The following is a 19,743-nucleotide window of genomic DNA, read 5'->3' as shown; positions in this document are numbered from 1 at the left end:
GAAAACAAGGTTCTCCTGTTGTGTGGATCTGGAGAGAGGTCTTGGTTCAGGTTTTCTAGTATTAATGGTATAAGTCAGTTAGAGGGATACAATAACATAATGAAATGAACCCAATAATTGTATGTCTGATTCTGTACTGCTACTTTTCTCCACTTTAGAAACACACTAAAGGAAACCACCCTTCCAAAGGTATGTGCATAGTTTAAAGATTAAGTAGTATAGTATAGTGGGGGCTGTGATGAAAAGTACATGTCCTACCTTGCCCATGCCTACCCCTTCCCGAGAAGGATCCATTTAATTGTTACTGGTCATGTTGCTAACTCTGAATAAAATCTCTTGCCAATGTTTTTTGATTCCTCAACTTTATAAATTATTGGTTGATTTCCTGCCTTAATAAAATTTGCCTCATATCTCCCCTCCCCTGTAGTCTTGTGCCTATTCTTACTTTGTTTCCTTGTTACCTTTGTAAATTTCAAAAAGTATCTTATAGTTAATTCTGTATTTCTTGCTCTGTCAATTGTGCATACTAGCTCTTGGCTCCCCACTCTGTAAAATGAGAATGTTAATCCATCACTTTTCCATGTTTGTTTCCTCTTCCTTTTTTTTTTTTTTTTTTTTTTGAGACAGAGTCTCACTCTGTCGCCCAGGCTGGAGTGCAGTGGCGCGATCTTGGCTCACTGTAAGCTCTGCCTCCCGGGTTCACGCCATTCTCCTGCCTCAGCTTCCCGAGTAGCTGCGACTACAGGTGCCCGCCACCACGGCCGGCTAAATTTTTTGTATTTTTTGTAGAGATGAGGTTTCACCATGTTAGTCGGGATGGTCTGGATCTCCTGACCTCATGATCCGACCACCTCGGCCTCCCAAAGTGCTGGGATTACAGGTGTGAGCCACTGTGCCCCGCCCTGTTTCCTTTTTCATCCTCCTTTCCTTTGCCAACTGTAGTCACTTGTAATTAATATAAACTTTTAGTTTGATTCTAAAAGTTGAAAATGGGTGAACAGTATGTATTATGACTTTTTCCTGTGATGACTTTTTTATTCCACAGTCAAATGATATCCTGTGAATACATTTCCTTTCTTGTACAGCTGCTTTTCTTCCTTCTCCCCCACTTCCCTTGTGCATTGGCTGCTGTCATCTCATGGTTAAATGCCTGAGGCTTCTCAAGGATGGAATCACATCTCTGGAGCCCTCTTGTTCTCATGAACCTGCCTCCAGTGAATACCTCCTTGTTCTTCTCTAAGCTGGACCAGTGTTGTTTATGTCAACTGTACTGTTTTCCTCCTGGGTTTTTTTCATCTTTTTTTTCTGGGTTGAATTCAGTGTTTATTAGATTCCCCGTCATTGCCTTGTGTGTGGGGGTGGGGGGGCGGGGTTTACTCTTTCAATTTATTGGAGCATAGTCTTAAATGACTTCCAAAAAGAATGATACGATATTTGAGGCCCATGAATATCTAGAAGTCTTTGTTCTATATTTAGATCTTGTCAGGGGTTTGCTTGAATGTCTTTATAACTCTGGGGACATTACTTTACTATTTTCTAGCAACTAGTAAACATTGCTAGCAAACTAGCAATTTGATCATTTCTTTGCAGGTGGTCACTTGTTTGTTGTTTTGTTTCTTTTTCCCTGGAAGTCTATAGGTCTTCTTTTTAAGCCTTAAGGAACATTTTAGAGTGGCGTATTTAGGTTGGGACTAATTTCGTTTATCATTCTGTGTACTTCCATCTAAGGACCCATGTTCATTAGAAGCGGAGTAAAATCTGTTTTCTTCTATTATTTCGTTGATACTTTTCTTCTTTTTCTTTGTTTTCTCTTGTTGGATGTTACATGTTCTGAAATGATCTTTATATTGCTTACTTTTTATTTTATATTTTTCTGGTCCTTTATTTTTTGGCTTTACCTTTTTAAAGGGATCTTGGAATGAAATGACGGCATACATATTTGTTCAGCTTGGTATCTTGAACCAAAGACCTCTGTATACTACTTTTCAGTCATTATAATATCCAAAATTGGGATTTTCTGAGCAATTTTCTTCAGCATATTTTAGGAATTAATGTAGATTTTAAACTATTAGTGAGAAATACAAATGATTGTAATTTACAAGGGTAAAATATTTTTCTTGGGACTTTTACTTACATGTATTTCTAAAACCATACTAATTCTTTACATGATCAACATTCTTATTTATTTACAAGAATATTGAATTTTCTTTGTTGCTTCTCATCTGTTAAATACGTCTTGTTTGTAAATCGTGGATGAAATAAATTTAAAAAGTCAAATGCAGGACAGAAGGAAATAAGTAGCTGACTTGCAAAAATGCTAAACCGTAGGGTTTTTTTTCTCCTACTGTGCTGTATTTCATTTAGGTTGCTAAATAGTTAAATTCATTCACTGCTTATGAAAAATGTTTAAATGTTTCAGATAAAAATATATTTAAGACTATCATATGTTTTAATTTGTTTTCATTAAGAATTCTAGTGTTTGCTTGCCTTAAATTCATTGCCTTTTATTACCTATTCATATATGGTGTTAATATTTATCATTCATACAAGCTAATTCTTGTTTTTAACAGCTTTAGTGAGCTATAATTACATATAATGATATGTAAGTATTGGCTTGTCAATTTCTGCAAACAGCTGGGATTCTGATAGAGATTGTTTAGGTTTTTTCGATAAGTTTGGTGATTATTGCCATCTTAATAATATTGTCTTTGTTCCGTGGATATAGGATATCTTTTCATTTATTTAGGGTTTCTTTCAGCAGTACTTTTTAGTTTTTGATGTTATAGGTCTTGAATTTCTTTGGATAAATTTATTTTTAAATATTCTATTCGTTATGATGTTATTGTAAGTGGAATTATCTTCTTAATTGCATTTACAGATCGTTCATTGCCAGGGTATGATTTTTATGTATGTTGGTCTTGTATTATGCAACCTTGCTGATTCCATGTTGAATAGATGAGTGGTGAGAATGGACAGGCTGTCTTTTTCCCTATCTTAATGGGAAAGCATTCAGTCCTTCACCAGTGAGAAGGATGTTAGCTGTGAGTTTTTCATAGATGCTCTTTGTCATGTTGAGGAAATTCCCTTCTATTTCTAGTTTTATTGAGTTGAGTGTTTAATCATAAAACGGTGTTGATTTTTGTCAGATTTTTTTTTCTACACCCGTTGAGATGTGTGGTTGTGCGCTGTATTCTAACATCGTGTATTCCATTGATCCCGTATACTTTTTAAAGATATGATTGTTTATTTCTATTTCTCATTTAATTTTGCCAAGTATTGTTCCTCTCAGTAGCTATAGACTCTGAAATGTTTTTTGGCTTATCATTTTACACATGGAGATATTTGTAAGGAGGTTGTCTCAAAATTACAACTAGAATTAGAATACAGAATTCTAGCTTTTTGCTTATCTTGCTGGGCTATATTTCTTCATTATTAAAATTAATTTTTAAACGTGATACCCTCAGCTAACAATTGTTAACAATGAGAAATGACTCTAGTATATTATTCTTTAAATTAGCATATTGTTTACTATCTAATTGGTGTGTGATGTTCACTTACTACAAGTTACATTTAGTCTAGTTTTATAGAATTAGACCAATCTGGGTTTATTAAGTTTTATAGAGTTAGACCAATCTGGGTTTATTAAGTACTCAGTTGTGAAACATTGATTGTAAATATATGTTCCTTTTCCAGTTTTAAGATGATTTACAATAAATCAGGAAGTAACATTTACATGTGAAAATGGGCTCTTAATATATTTTGCTGTGTGTGTGTGTTTGCGTGTGTGCTATAAGGGTTGGTAATTTATACTGTGGGTTCTGGAATTAGACTGCCTTGGTTCAAATCTCAGCTTCTTTACTAACTAGGTGAGTAGCCTTGAGCAAGTTACTTAAACTTTGCGCCTGAGTTTCCTTATTTGTAAAAACAGAGCTTATCATAGAGAACTATTGTGAGATAATACATATGTAGTATTTTACTTGACACATCTTAAGTGTTCAGCAAATCTCAGCTTCAGTGATGATGCTGGTGATGATGATGGTGCTGACGATGATGATATACTTAAAGACCTCCCAATTCCTCATTTATTCCTCCCTTCCCAACCAATCAACCAGAAAAAGCCATTTAAGCAGTGAGATTAATGCTTGTTTTGAATTTGATATACACTACTGTTAAAAAAAAAAAAAAAAAAGGTTTTACTGGCTCTGGCATTTGTTTCTGCTCATGTGTCCTGTACACCTCTTCCTGCTTGTTCATTAATTGCTAGTTTTGTCATGTTATTTTTTTTCTGTAATTATTTCTTTTTCTCCTATTGCTTACATAGAGGGTCGTGACTAAATTACAGAGCCTTGTGGTCAGAGACTGTGCTCCTGATCTGTTTTAACTTTGTCTCGTACATCTCTTCATAAATACGCCAGTGATAATGGTGCTTGTCTGAACATGGACCATGAGTCTAGCTGTGCAGGAATTATCTGACATGTATCGTGGGTCAGATAAATTAATTGGTTTGCTTTAAAAACAAGAATTACTAGTGGGATTAGGTAGTTATTATAGCTCTTGTTAGTCAAGCAATAGAAAAATTGAGGACAGAAATGTACCTGAGATAGGAATATTGTATTATCTTCAAAAGAATACATTGAAGTTTAGAGTTACAAGCTAAGATACAGTGACAGAAAAAGATACTTACGTTTCCCTTATCGTTGATTTATACGTATATAAAAGAACAAATATTAGAATAGTAAGTGAATATTTCCTCACTTAATAAATTTGCGGTAATGTTCAGTGTATAATCTTTTGGTTTTTCTTCATTTTAGTTTCCGACATTTAATGTTTTTCATTTAATTGTGAACATAGCCACAGTAAATGGAAATCACTAAGCAGATCTTCATTACAGTGTTTGACTTTTTTAATAAAAATGTTAACTCGGTAATGTCAGTATTAGGAAAAATCGTGTGCAAGGAATAATAATTATAGATGTGAAAAGATATGAATGTTTTGTGATCTAATAAATTCAGTGTTGACATTTTCTTGTATTATAATGGTATGTCCACTGTCAGGGAACATTTAGTTCTAGCCAACATGGTGAATAATACATTGTCTTAAATAATGATAGTGGATACCATTTGGTAAGTGCACTCTATGTGGTTTAATCCTCACTGAAGTTCTGCAAGCTAGTCTAGATAGGTCTTATATGCATTTTATAGATTAGATAGTTAAGACCTGTAATAATTCTCTCCAGATCACAGCATCTAATAGCAGAGCTGGCATACGAACTAACTTGAAAGTAGAGGTCTTCAAGTCTCATTGTGCCTCAGATGGTTCCTGTGGCACAATAAGTAAATAAATAATAAATAAATGAACAAACAACCTACCCAGGCATCTCCTCTGAAAATTCGGGTGTAGCAAGTTTGCACTGGGGCCACAATTCTGATAAACTACCAGGATAGGGAACTACTTGCTCTGAACTTTGTGTCCTTTCTATGTTAGTTTCTCAAGATTACATGTATCATTATCTATTCTTAGAACTTAATTTAAAATTTTTTGTTATGAAGTAATAATGTACGAATTTTTCTTCCAATCCATAGGGCAGTTTTGGTGGTAGGACCCCTTGGGGCTAGCTGCATCTGTATAGTACTGCCTTATTTACAGGAAAAAGGGAATGAAATAAGTAACTTTGATAAAAAATCATTTCTCTGAGCCTTAGAAATGTCACCTGTAAAACATGAATAATAACTACCTTTCAGAATTAGTGTGATGATTAGGTGCCATTATGTATTTAAGGCATAGTGCCTAACCACTTAGTAGTTACTCAGTAAATGGTTCTTATTGTTTATTAAGAAGTTATTTTTATCATATTAGCTAGAAGTTAAGGAACTATGTTATATCAATTTTAAAGTACATGTTTTGTTTAGAGTAGTGTCATACATAGCATAAGAGTAAAACCTCTCTTGACCTCTGTGTAACTGACTTCCTAAATTTATAGACATTTTTCATTCTCTTTGGAGAAAACATTGATTGATGCCCATGGCAATTTGAAATTTCAAAACCAGTAAGCTATTTCTTAAGAAAGCTCAAATTAATAGACCTGTTGCTTATTCTTTACTTACCAAGAATCAGTTTTTCTGTATGCCCAATGTTTTTATGTCTATTGTATTAGATATTCTAATCAGGTAAATCACCTTAGTATTCTATAAAATGATGAAGTACAAATGTCAAAAGAGATATTTTTAAATAAACATCTAAGATGAATGCATTTAAAAGACTATGAAAGTCAGTCACTTAAAATTTCCCTCCCGATTTGGTGTGGATACCTATAATGACTGAAAAAGAATAGTAAGACTGTATATGAATGCTGTACTTGTATTGTTTGACATTATCTTTGAAGTTCCATTTAAGAAGTTAAACTGGAAATCTTATACTTGGGTAGTGATAGCTATGTTTTACTCAAGAAAAACAACTCTGATTTTTAGTTAATAGATTCATACTTAAAGAAAATATCTTTGCCTAATATCAAAAGATTAGCAGTATTGTATATGTTTTGTGATAAAATAATATGTAAGGTAAGTATAATTATTATGATTTTCTACAGTAACTCACTTTCAAAAAAAATCAACTTATTCTTTGATCCCGATCTGGTCTCAAAAGAGAGGTTTGACATTCATGTAAAATGGGAATTATAAAATATGCTAATTTATGCCAGAAAGAATAATTTAGCTGAAGAGATTAGAATTAGACTCACTATACTGGGTAGAAGGGCAGGTTCTTTTTCTAAAGAAAGAAATGGGTGAACAGATACACAGATTTTTCTTTTTTATGGCCTGTCATGGTGTGATTTGCACATTGCCAATACTATTAATTTGAAATCTGGTTTCCTGCAGTTGTATTTGAGCAACTGGTATAGCAAAAATACTACTACTACTGTTACTACTACTGTTACTACTACTACTACTGCTACTACTGCTGCTGCTGCTACTGCTACTACTATTATTACTACTAACAATAATTCTAGGTGTTTAAAGAGGAGGGTACTATGAGCTAAACATACTCAACCTGTTAATTTATAAAATTTATAATTAATTGCTAGTAATAAATAGAAAAAACTCTTGAAAATGAGTACCGTCTAGAAAATTTCTAGAAATCCAAAGGAAAAAATCATAGCAAATAGGAATTAAACCTATGGCACAATTGTTTTCATTAAGAACTTTGTGGCATGTATTACTAGAATACAGAAACAGACTGTACCTGAATGTGAATTTATATACCGGCAACTATAATTTATTAAATCCCACCAAATTTTATTTTTACATTTTACTTTTTACTTTAGGGTAATATTTAATAACTGGCAAAATGAGATTAGTTTACAGCTGATTAAAATGACTGCCTTCTTATTTCAAGCTTATGAAGGTAAAATGCATATAACAGTGCCTGACACATAGTGAGTTCTACAAATGTACAGTTTTTTTTTTCTGTTCTGTTTTGATGTTTTTACTCAGCATGCTTTACTAATTTAGAGTGTAGACTCTGGAGCCAGAATGCTTCTTTATATTCTATTTTCGCTACTTCTAGTTGTGTGACTTGAGGCAGGTTACTTAATTTCTTTGTACTTCAGTTTCCTTATCTGTTTAAATGGGGGAAGATAACATATTCTTCATGAGTTATGAGGATTAAATGAGTTGATATAAATAACATTTCCATAATGCCTAACACATGGAAAATGTTATATAAATATTTGCTGTTATTATTGTATGCCAGTTCATTTTAATCAGTATCCATGCCTGTTGTAAAAGATGGACACATTCATTTGGTGAAACAAAATCATGTGTCAATTAGAAACATAGTTATGTAGTTCTTCATTATATTTTTAGCCTTACTTAAAAATTACACGGCAGAAATGAAAAATGATAGTAAAAAGATTACTGTTCCGAAAAGCAACATTCCAAAATGACATTTGCCTACTTTTCAGATTTGTTTGCTGATTACAGCAAAATTGGACGTTCTGTAGATCCAACCACCTTTGTCGTCTTTTTGTTATTTTAAGATGAAGAAAATAATTTGGGCCAGCATAAAATGTATTATCCTATATAATACATATGGGCCAGCATAAAATATATTAACCTATATATTATCTTGTTTTAATATGTTGCTGATGTTAATAATTCATTTTCTTCTAATTTGCTTATTTTGTTTAAACCTGTAATCTCTGAGACTTTTCAACAGAAACTATTAGATGGATGTGTAACAAACCTAGCTCTAAATCTCAACTTCAGTAAATAGCCTGTATTGAAAATGAGGTCATTGGAATATTTATCAGCCTATTATATAATTTACCAGTTTCAAAAAACCAAACAAATACCATAAACTCCTTAATGGAATTAATTACAGCTTTGGTCGTCCAGGAGTAGAATGTTATTGCCAGCATGACAGTGGAGCTGCAGTAATCCAGCTCCAGTTCCTGATTAATGAGGTTAGTGAATTGTTTTAATCATTTCTACTTATATCTAAAGTAGGGCCACATCTAGTCTTTCAGATTTCTTACATGCGTTCACATTTATTTAAATATTTGAACAAAAATTAATTTATAATCAGAAATAGTAATTCATTTTAAAGTAGCGTCATGAACAGTTACATAAATAATGTAAAATGTTTTCTGAAGACAATGTTGTAAACTAAATGGCCTAAGGTAAACGTTTTTGGTAAAACATGCTGCATTTAAATTTTAAGGGATATTGAATGCTGGGTAACATAGAAATCTATATTAAAATATTTTTTAAAAGATTGAGCTTATTACAAATCAAAGAATGTGCTTCTTTAATGAATTGCTTTGAAATACAACCAAGAAACCAACATTCATTCATTAGAAAGTAGTTACTGCCCAGAGTTCTTAATTAACACACAAATATGTCAGTTGCTTTAAGTAATTGACGTTGCCTTTCCTTTTGAAAGTATGGAAGGAGCTAGAGAAAACAGCATTTTATCAGCATAGGAAACACGGTTTTTGCATATTTTGAGAACATACGAGCAGCTCTGAGAATAGATGTTTACTGCAAGTATTGATAGGGAAAACTGGTCGTAGAAGGAAGAAAGAGAAATTGCTTCAGAAAAGGCTCTGATCTCCTTAAATATGAGGATAGATTGTGGACATTAGTTTAGTCCATAAACCCTTAGGCTCCGTGGAATAATTTCTTAAATGTATGTGAGAGAAAATAAATTCCTGAATACCTGTGGCTTTTGATAAATGTTTTATTCATACCAGAGGATTTAAGAAAGGCATCCTGGGTATAAAAAGATAATTATGACAACATAAAAACCTCCATAAAACTGTAATCCAAATAATTTACAATTGTCTAGATTTTTCAAGGTCAGCGGATGTGTTTTTAAAACCTTCAGTATCCTGTATAGAAGTGTATATCAGGCATTTTAAAATGTTAAATTTTTAAAAATTACAATGTAGAAAGTTGTTGAAGCCATATATGAAGACTCAGATTATTTTTCCTCTTTTAAAGAATGTTTTATTATGGAATCATTATACTCATGGTTAAGTTTAAAAATAGTTTGAGAGAGAGCTTGTGTACCCTTTTAGCTTCTCTCAGTAGTAAAATTTTATATAACAATAATACAATAGCAAACGAGGAAAATGACATCAAAACAATACTATTAACTAGACTATAGACCTTTATTTAGATTCACCAGTTCATATATGGACTCATTTGTGTGTTGTGTGTGTAGTTCAATTTTATCACATGTACAGATGTATGTAAGGACTACCACATCAAGATACAGATCAGTTCCCTCAGCACTAAGGGAAGGAATTCCCTCAGAAATAAAGAAGTGCCTTCAATACTAAGGGAATCCTTTTGTAATTGAATTCCTGCTCACCCTCAGTCCCTGGCAACTATTAACCTGTTTTTTCTCTCTCTCTCTCTTTTTTTTTTTTTTTAAGATGGAGTCTCACTCTGTCACCCAGGCTGGAGTGCAATGGCGTGGTCTTGACTCACTGCAACCTCCGCCTCCCGGGTTCAAATGATTCTCCCGCCTCAGCCTCCTAAGTAGATGGGACTACAGGCGCATGCCACCACACCCAGCTAATTTTTGTATTTTTAGTAGAGACAGGGTTTCACTGTGTTGGCAAGGCTGGTCTCTTAACTCCTGACCTTGTGATCTGCCTGCCTCAGTCTCCCAAAGTACTGGGATTATAGGCGTGAGCCACCATGCCTGTCCTGTTCTTCATTTTTATACTTGTGTTAAGATTATTTTTTAAAGCAACACTTGAGCCAATGTTAATAAAATACGGCAGATCATTTACTGTAGACCTAAATTTTAGAAATCTTAAATTTGTGCTGTTTTTATTCATATTAAGTGTTCTTTTTCTCTTCAGCAAGATTGATCATAGACTTCTTTGGAAGGGCCATTTTTTTTTTTTGACCTGCTTAAATATTAAATTATAAATACATAAAGGTAGTTTTTGTTTGTTTGTTTTAAAAAGTGGAAATCTGACAATTAGGTGGACCTGTTTGCTTTCAGATTTGGAAAACTATATACTATATAGGTGAAGGAGCCACCATAAGAGGAGGTTAGTTGTTATTGCTATTTTGGCTCTATGTCTTCTCTTCTTCCTGGAGATTTTGAGATGCAGTAAACATATTAAGAAAGAGGGTGACTTGGCCTTTTATTTGATGGAAATAAGAAAGAGCAGTACAAATCTTTGACACCCTAAGTATTTTGAGTTTCTCTACTTCAAAGTGATCTAGATAAGACAGTGCTTTTAGTGAAATGGAGAGAATGTGGACTTTATGTATTTCTGCTTTCCAGTTGTCATGTCCTGTCAACAGAAGTTACATACTAGGGTAGCCCTCATAGAATTTTGAAGATGGAAAGGAGTTGGAGAGATGATATAAATCTTGTCCTGGTAGCTGTTTTAATTCTTCTGAGTAGATGAGAAACTCTTATTTTGAAAGAGGGAGACTTTACAATTTCTTACAATAACCTAAAAGATTGGTCTTGCAAATCTTTTTTGAAATTAATATAAATTTGGCATGTTACATCTCTTGTCTTACTCTTCTCTCAGTTCTTGATGATAGATTTCTAACTCCTTTGAAGAAAAGCATTCAGATGTCTTAATAAATCAGCTCTAGTCTAGAGAGTCTTAATTTTATTCACAATTGTCACATTGCATTTACAATTTTATATCAGTATCATCTCTAGAGGTTTTTCAAAGTATACTTGCATAGATCTTTGGTCTGTGTCTTCAGCCATTTTCTGTTGCTATAACTGAACACCTGAGTCTGGGTAATTTATAAAGAAAGAAGTTTATTTATTTAACTTTTGATTCTGGAGGCTGGGAAGTCCAAGATTGAGCAGCTGCATCTGGCTGACTTCTAGTGAGGGCCTCATGCTGCCTCATAACATGGTAGAGAAGCAGAAAGGGAAGCTCGTGCATGCCAGGAGAGCAAAGAGGTCACCCTCACTTTATAACAACTCACTAGCAAAAGAACTAATCCAGTCCTGTGAGGGAAGGAACTCCCTCCCTACCTGGAGACTGCATTAAACCTTTCACAGAGGCAGATCTTTTATGACACAAATGAGGGATGGTTCACCACCTCTCAACACCACTTCACTGGCAATTACACTTCAACATGATGTGTTTTGGCATTGCAAACCACATCTAAACCATAGATGTGGAAATTCTGATTTGTTGGGTTTGGGTGAGAATGAGCCACTTAAATGATTCTCAAATACTGCCAGGCTTTTTCTTCCCTATAAATAATAATATTTAGTTGTATCAGACATTTTAACATTCTAAATTAGTCAGATTTCAAACCTTCAGACATGGATATTACAGTGTGCCAAATGCTATGTTTATTTTCCATACCATTCTAATAGTAGAATTATGATCTGAGCATAGTACTTCCATAAGGATTTGTCTTAAGCCAAATGAAATGAGGGTGTTACTTCGTATCATATTTTGCTCTGCTAATCAAGGAGGTATGTATAATAGTTACAAAGTAACTTACAGTCTGATCTCTAATGTTAAATAACTGGATGTTAACCATACTATTCCACTAGATCCTAGTATACTTTCGGCTTATGAGATACTAAATTATACTTTAAATTATTGAAGAAGTTAATTTATTTACATACATGTAATACACATGCACTTTTTACATCTGCTGTTTTGAATTTGAGGCAAATGTTTCTTAGATCTAAATCTGCTGGCAGAAAGTTTTGAAATTTGGGAAGGAGATATTTCTGGCAGCTATTGAGTAGGCTTCATGTTTATAAAATGTATTATATATGAAATGTATTATTTTTGATTTTTAAGGGAGCTCTTGTGAGTGCCTTGGCTGATGACACCTTACACTTATGGAATTTGCGTCAGAAGAGGCCTGCCATACTACATTCGCTTAAATTTTGCCGAGAAAGGTAAGAATTCTCCCAGTTATCCTATGTATAGGATATTTACTATTATGATATTTTCTTGAATTTCAGTCTTTGATTTTTTTGTGTGTGATGGACCTTATGCACAATCTAAAAACTAATTCAAAAACTTCAGAGGATACACTGAAAAGCAAGATTCTTTCTTTTTTAGATCCATCTTACTTTCTTCAGGCAACCACATAAGTTTCTTTTGTGTCCTTGTGGAAGGATTTACAGGGTATATATAAAAGAAAAAATCTCTGTATATCTCCTCTGCTTTTTTTTTTTTTTTTTGCATAAAAGGGAAGCTATTACATACTCTTCCTGTAACTTGTTTTTACTTAACATATCCCATAGATTGGCTCATATCAGCACATTTAAATCTTCCTGAATCATTTTCATAACTGCATAGTATTCATTTTACTCTGTTGTGATGTTATGTTACATATATGTCTTTGTCTACATATACAGGTATATCCATAAGATAAATTTGTAGAAGTAGATTAGCTTGGTCATAGAAATTTCTTCTAATATGACTTATGAATTTGGGGCTTTGATTGGAAAAACTTTTTCACCCTTATTTTTTTTTTTTTTAATTTATTTATTATTATTATACTTTAAGTTGTAGGGTACATGTGCATAACGTGCAGGTTTGTTACATATGTATACTTGTGCCATGTTGGTGTGCTGCACCCATCAACTCGTCATTTACATCAGGTATAACTCCCAATGCAATCCCTCCCCTCTCCCCGCTCCCCACGATAGGCCCCGGTGTGTGATGTTCCCCTTCCTGAGTCCAAGTGATCTCATTGTTCAGTTCCCACCTATGAGTGAGAACATGCGGTGTTTGGTTTTCTGTTCTTGTGATAGTTTGCTAAGAATGATGGTTTCCAGCTGCATCCATGTCCCTACAAAGGACACAAACTCATCCTTTTTTATGGCTGCATAGTATTCCATGGTGTATATGTGCCACATTTTCTTAATCCAATCTGTCACTGATGAACATTTGGGTTGATTCCAAGTCTTTGCTATTGTGAATAGTGCTGCAATAAACATACATGTGCATGTGTCTTTATAGCAGCATAATTTATAATCCTTTGGGTATATACCCAGTAATGGGATGGCTGGGTCATATGTTACATCTAGTTCTAGATCCTTGAGGAATCGCCATACTGTTTTCCATAATGGTTGAACTAGTTTACAATCCCACCAACAGTGTAAAAGTGTTCCTGACAAAGGGCTAATATCCAGAACCTACAAAGAACTCAAACAAATTTACAAGAAAAAAACAAACAACCCCATCAAAAAGTGGGCAAAGGATATGAACAGACATTTCTCAAAAGAAGACATTCACCCTTATTTTATTAGCCATTGTCCTCTATATGTTTTTGTAGTACTCTTTTTTTTTTTTTTTGAGGCATAGTCTTGCTCTGCCATGATCTGGGCTCACTGCAACCTCTACCCGCCAGGTTCAAGCAATTCTCATGCCTCAGCCTCCTGAGTGGCTGAGACTAGAGCGTGTACCACAACACCCGGCTAATTTTTGTATTTTTAGTAGAGACAGGGTTTTGCCATGTTGGCCAGGCCGGTCTCGAACTCTGACCTCAAGTGATCTGCCCTCCTCAGCCTCCCAAAGAGCCAGGATTACAGGCATGAGCCACCATGCCTGGCCTTTCTAGTACTCTTAAAGTTTTACTTTTTATACTTAATCTTTGATTTATATGGAATTTATTTTGGTATGGAATATGAGTAAGGATAGAGTCCCCTCAATAATTTGAGAGACATATATTGTTATTTTATATACATGTGTGGTTGTATATATGTATATAATATGTAGTTAACATTAAAAGCACAATCTTTTTTTATGTATTTTGAGGAAATTTTTAAAATTTTGAATCTTATAGGAATACCAAAAGGGAAATACTTGATTCTTTTATTTTAATTTCTAAGGAAAAGTTGATTTTCTTAAGCAATTACTTTTTTCCAGTCAAGTTTTAGTTTTTAATGTCTAAAATTTTGATTAAAACCTGTTGACAATAAAGGCGGAAGAAGAGAATGTGAGAACAATATAGTTATAACAACTGTAATAACAGTAGAGGTAAGAAGTGTGAACTTAAAGTAGAGGAAGGAAACCTGTGAGTTCTAGGGCTTTATCTTAGACTCTCTTATTTGATTCTCATGACATCTTATGGAATTAGTGAGAAACATGATTTGGGAGAAACGATACTTGGAATAAGGCAAAGGGTAAAAAGCAGCCTAGAGACTAGAGAGTTGGGAGATGTAAGGAAAAATAGGTATAATCACAGCTAAGTCATGACGAGGTAACTGGTGACTTTTTTGACATAGTAAGTACTTAGTAAGTATTTGATTGTTAAACAGAAAATGAGATATCTTAAAGTTTGTAGTAGTAGTCTTAGGTCTGTCTCTCTATTTCTAACTCTTACTGTATTATGATACCCAAAACAGGGAACTATATCACATTTCTTTGATTTTAACATGCACAGTTTTTAAATTAATAGACTTTATTTTTAGAACAGTTTTAGATTTATAGAATAATTGAGCAGATACTACAGAGAATTTCCATATACCTCGTATACCACCCTCATTCCCCTAACTCATCACCCCCATGGTGTTCTCTGATATTAACATGCATTAATGTGGTTTGTTACAATTAATGAACCAAAATTGATACATTGTTGTTAACTAATGTTCATAATATATTAAGGTTCACTATTTGTGTTGAACAATTGTATGTATTTTGATAAATGTGTAATGTCATGTATCTACCATTACAGTGTCATATGGAATAGTTTCACTGACCTAAAAACCAGTGTGTGTCACCTGTTTATTCATACTCTTTCTCTAATCCTGAACCCCTGTCAGCCACTGATCTGATCTGTTTCCTGTCTCTGTAGTTTTTGCTTTTTCCAAAATGTCATATGTAGCCATGTGTTGCATAATGATGTTACACTCAGTGACGATTGCATATATGATGATGGTCCCAAAAGATTATAATGGAGCTGAAATACTCCTATAGCTTAGGGATGTTATAGCTGTCATAACATCATAACATCTTAGTGCAATACATTATTCATGTGTTTGTAGTAATACCAGTATAAACTAACCTATTGTGCTACCAATTCTCTAAAAGTGTAGCACATATAATTGTGTACAGTACATATTTGATAATGATAATCAATTACTATGTTACTGTCTTATATATTAGAATATACATTTTATTACTACTTTAGAGTTTATTCCTTCCACTTATTTAAGAAAAACAGCCTCAGGCAGGTCCTTCAGGAAATATTCCAGAAGGCATTGTTATCATACTGCAGACCTTCCAGCGGGACAAGATCTAGAGGTGGAAGACAATGAGATTGATGATCCTGATCCTGTGTAGGCCTAGGCTAATGTGTGTGTTTGTGTCTTAGTTTTTTTTTTTTTTTAAAGTTTAAAAAGTAAAAGTAAAAAAAAAAATTAAAAATATAAAAAAGCTTATGGAATAAAGAGATAAAGAAAAATATTTTTACTAGTTTTACAACGTGTAAGTGAAGGGTTGTTATAAAAGAGTCAAAAAGTTAAAACATTTAAAATGTTTATGAAGTAAAAAGTTTACAGTAAGCTAAGGTTGATTTATTATTGAAGAAATAAATTTTTAAAAATAAATTTAGTCTGGACTAAGTGTCCAGTGTTTATAAAGTCTACACTAGGGTGCAGTAATGTCCTAGGCCTTCACAGTCACTTACCACTCACTGAACTCACCCAGAGCAACTTCCATTCCTGCAAGCTCCATTCATGATAACTGCCCTCTAGAGGTGTACTATTTTTTAATCTATTATACTACATTTTTATTGTACCTTTTTATGTTTAGATACACAGATACTTAACCTTTGTGTTACAGTTGGCTACAGTATTCAATATGTAGTACATAGTAATATGCTTTCCAGGTTTCTAGCTTAGGAGCAAGAGGCTGTACTATACAGCCTATCTAGGTTTGTGTAAGTACGCTCCATGATGTTCACACAATGTTGAATTCACCTGCTGATGGGTTTCTTAGAACATAGCCATCTGTACGTGACACATGACTGTAGTTGGAATCATACGTACAGCATGTAGCTTTTTTAGACTGTCTTCTTTCACTGAGCAATATGCATTTAATGTTACTGGCCTTGACTAGTCTTGTGGCTTGCTAAATCATTTCTTTTTATCAGTAAATCTCTTTTACAGATGTGACAGTTTGTATTTCCATTCACTGATTGAAGGATATCTTGGTTTTTGCTTTTGTTGGCCATTATGAATAAAGCTGTTATAAATATTCACATGCAGACTTTTTGTGGATGTACATTTTCAACACAATTGGATACCTGGGAGTGCTATTGCTGGATCATATGCTGGGCTATCTTTGGCTTTGTGAAAAACTGCCAAGCTGTCTTCCTTAATGGCTATACTATTTTGCATTCTCACTAGCATTGAGTAAGAGATCCTTTTGCTCCATATCCTTACTAACATTTAGTATTGCCAGTTTATGGTTGTTAGCCATTTTAATATGTGTGTAGTGTTACCTCATTGTTACTTCAATTTGCAGTTCCGTAGTGACACATGATATGGGTTATCTTTTCATATTCTTCTTTGTTTCATATGCTGCTTTGGTGAGTTGTCCAGATTTTTTGCCCATTTTTAAATTGGGCTGTTTGTTTCTTATTGATAAGTTTTAATAATTCTTCGTATGTTTTGGGTACCTTTATCAGAGAGCTATTTTACAAATACTTTGTCCTAGTCTGTGACTTTTACTTTTATTCACTGCACAGTGTCTTTGTAGAGCAGATATTTTGTATTAAGTTTAGCGTATTAATTTTTCTTTCAGAGATTACACTTCGGTTGTTTGTATCTAAACATTCATCACCAAACTCAAGATCACTACCTAGATTTCCTCCTGTGTTATGTTGTAGAAGTTTTAGAGTTTTGCATTTTACATTTAGATCTACGATCCATGTTGATTTAAATTTTTTGAAATACGTAAGTTCTGGGTCTAGAATTTTTTTTTTCTTTTTGCGTATGATTGTCCAGTTCTTCCAGCACCATTTGTTGAAAAGATTATCTGTTTCCCATTGAATTGTGTTTGCTCCTTTATCAGAGAGCAATTTACTGTATTTAAGTAGATCTATTTCTGGTTCTCTATTCTGTTTAAGATAGATCAGTTGATCTATTTGTCTGTTATTTTTCTAATACAATCAGCTTTTTGTATCTATGGGATCCACATCTAGATTCAACCATCAGCAGACTGAAAATATTTGGGGGAAAAATAAAAAGATAATACAAATAAAAATACAAGATAACAATGATTTACTTAGCATTTAAATTGTATTAAGTATTAGAAGTAATTAAGAGATTATTTAATGTGCATAGGCTATATGCAGATACTGTACAGTTTTATATAAGGGACTTGAGCATTATTGCATTTTGGTATCTGAGGGGGTTCTGTAACCAATCCCCCACAGATATGGAGGGATGACTGTATACATTGACTTGATTACTGTAGTTTTATAGCAAATCTTGAAGATGGGTAGTGTAAGCCCTCCGACTTTGGTCTTCTTCTTCAGTATTATGTTGGCTATTGTGGGTTTTATGCCTTTTCATATGAACTTTAAAAATCAGTTTGTCAATAGCCACACAGTAGCTTGCTGGGATTTTGATTTGGCTTTTTGAAAGAGGACTATTGACTTTAGCATTTACTTATTTGGTATTTTTAACGTTTTTACATCTCTGAAATTACAATGTTTTTGTTAATGAATGGTGTCTTATAATTAATCGAAAATGTTTTGTGAATTTTATTAATACTAAATAAAAATAATGGCATGCCCTAGAGTCAATAGCATTTAGAATCAGTAAAATATAGTATTTGATGATTTTGAAATTACATGAAATGACAGTTTGTAATTAATTTGAAGCATTTGTAGTTGACTTTCTGATTATGAGTTTTATGACCTACCAGTGGTTTTCCTTCAACACTTTGAAGTTGTTATTCCACGATTTTCTGCCCTCCTTTTTGTTTTTATGAGAAATCAGTGGTTATTTGATGAGTCCTATTCTCTGGCTGCTTTCAAAATTATCACTTTATCTTTGGTTTTTAGCACTTTGACAATGATATGTGTAGCTATTATTTTCTTCATATTTATACTGCTTGAGGTTTGCTGAGCTGCTGCTTGCCTTTTTTTTTTTTTTTTTTTTTTTTTTTGAGAGAGGGAATCTTGGTCTGTTGGGAGTTCAGTGGCATGATGTTGGCTCACTGCAACCTCCACCTCCTGGGTTCAGGTGATTCTCCTGAGCCTCACAAGTAGCTGGGATTACAGGTGCCCGCCACCATGCCCGGCTAATTTTTGTTTGAATTGAAGGCGCTAGCTCCAAATACTGTCACAGTCTTGGGTACTGGGGGTTAGGACTTCACCATATAATTGAGGAGGGCAGCACACAATTCAGCTGTAAAAGAAAAGTAGGCTAAAACCAACTAGGATGCAAGATGTAATTTTTTTAAACCAGCAAACAAAAGAAAAATATATTTTGAAAGTTGAGTAAAAACATACAATTTTAAATATCCTCCTTAATTAGCATGTAGCTTGTCGTGCCAATTGCCAGGCTCAGCTCAGGGATTTGTTTGCTGTATAATTTTTATCACAGGGACTAATTTGCCGATAGTAGCGGCTATAGCATCTGAATCTTCTGTAGCCTGAAAGGAATTGGTAGCAGCAGTATGTCATAGTAGAATACTGGGGGTGTGGACTTTACTTACCCATCCTCTGTTACAGATTGAATTGTTTTCCCAAAAAAAGATAATTTTGAAGTCCTAACTCTTGGTACCTATGAATGTGACCTTAGTTAGAAATGGGGTCTTTGCAGATGTAGTCAAGTTAATATGAGATTATGAAGGTGAAGGTGAAGACTAATCTGGTGTCTTCATAAGAAGAGGTGAAGAGACACAGACACAGAAACTCAGAGAATACCACGTGATGGAGGAGGTAGAAGCTGAGTGATGCAACTGTAAGCCAAGGAATGCAAAGGATAGCTGCCAATACCAGCAACTAGGAGAGAAGCATGTAACAGATTCTCCCCTAGAGCCCTCAGAGAGGGCAGCACCTTGCTGACACCTTGATCTCAGACTTCTTGCCTCCATAACTGTGAGATAATAAATTTCTGTTGTTTTAAGCCACCCATGCTGTGGTGATTTGTTTTGGCAGCTCTGGGAAACACATATCACCTTTGTTTCTTTTCCTTGATATTGGTGAGCCTCGTTAATATGTGCCATTGGGTTTATACATGTAGAAGAGGGGTTCT

The 19,743-nt window shown here is 34.0% G+C and overlaps 1 protein-coding gene across 3 annotated transcripts in view; it reads left to right on the top strand.

Annotated features, from left to right (window-relative positions):
* Positions 1-19,743, top strand: part of STXBP5 (syntaxin binding protein 5) — a 194,690-nt gene that overhangs the window by 23,814 nt on the left and 151,133 nt on the right. For all 3 annotated transcript variants that reach the window (XM_025382961.1, XM_025382960.1, XM_025382962.1), the window contains exons 3-4: positions 8,380-8,461; positions 12,317-12,417. In XM_025382961.1, coding sequence (XP_025238746.1) covers positions 8,380-8,461; positions 12,317-12,417 — 183 coding nt within the window. The remainder of the gene's footprint in view (positions 1-8,379; positions 8,462-12,316; positions 12,418-19,743) is intronic.

The sequence above is a fragment of the Theropithecus gelada genome, chromosome 4, assembly GCF_003255815.1.
Source record: "Theropithecus gelada isolate Dixy chromosome 4, Tgel_1.0, whole genome shotgun sequence".
NCBI lineage: Eukaryota > Metazoa > Chordata > Mammalia > Primates > Cercopithecidae > Theropithecus > Theropithecus gelada.
This window is presented reverse-complemented; position numbering and strand designations above follow the sequence as displayed.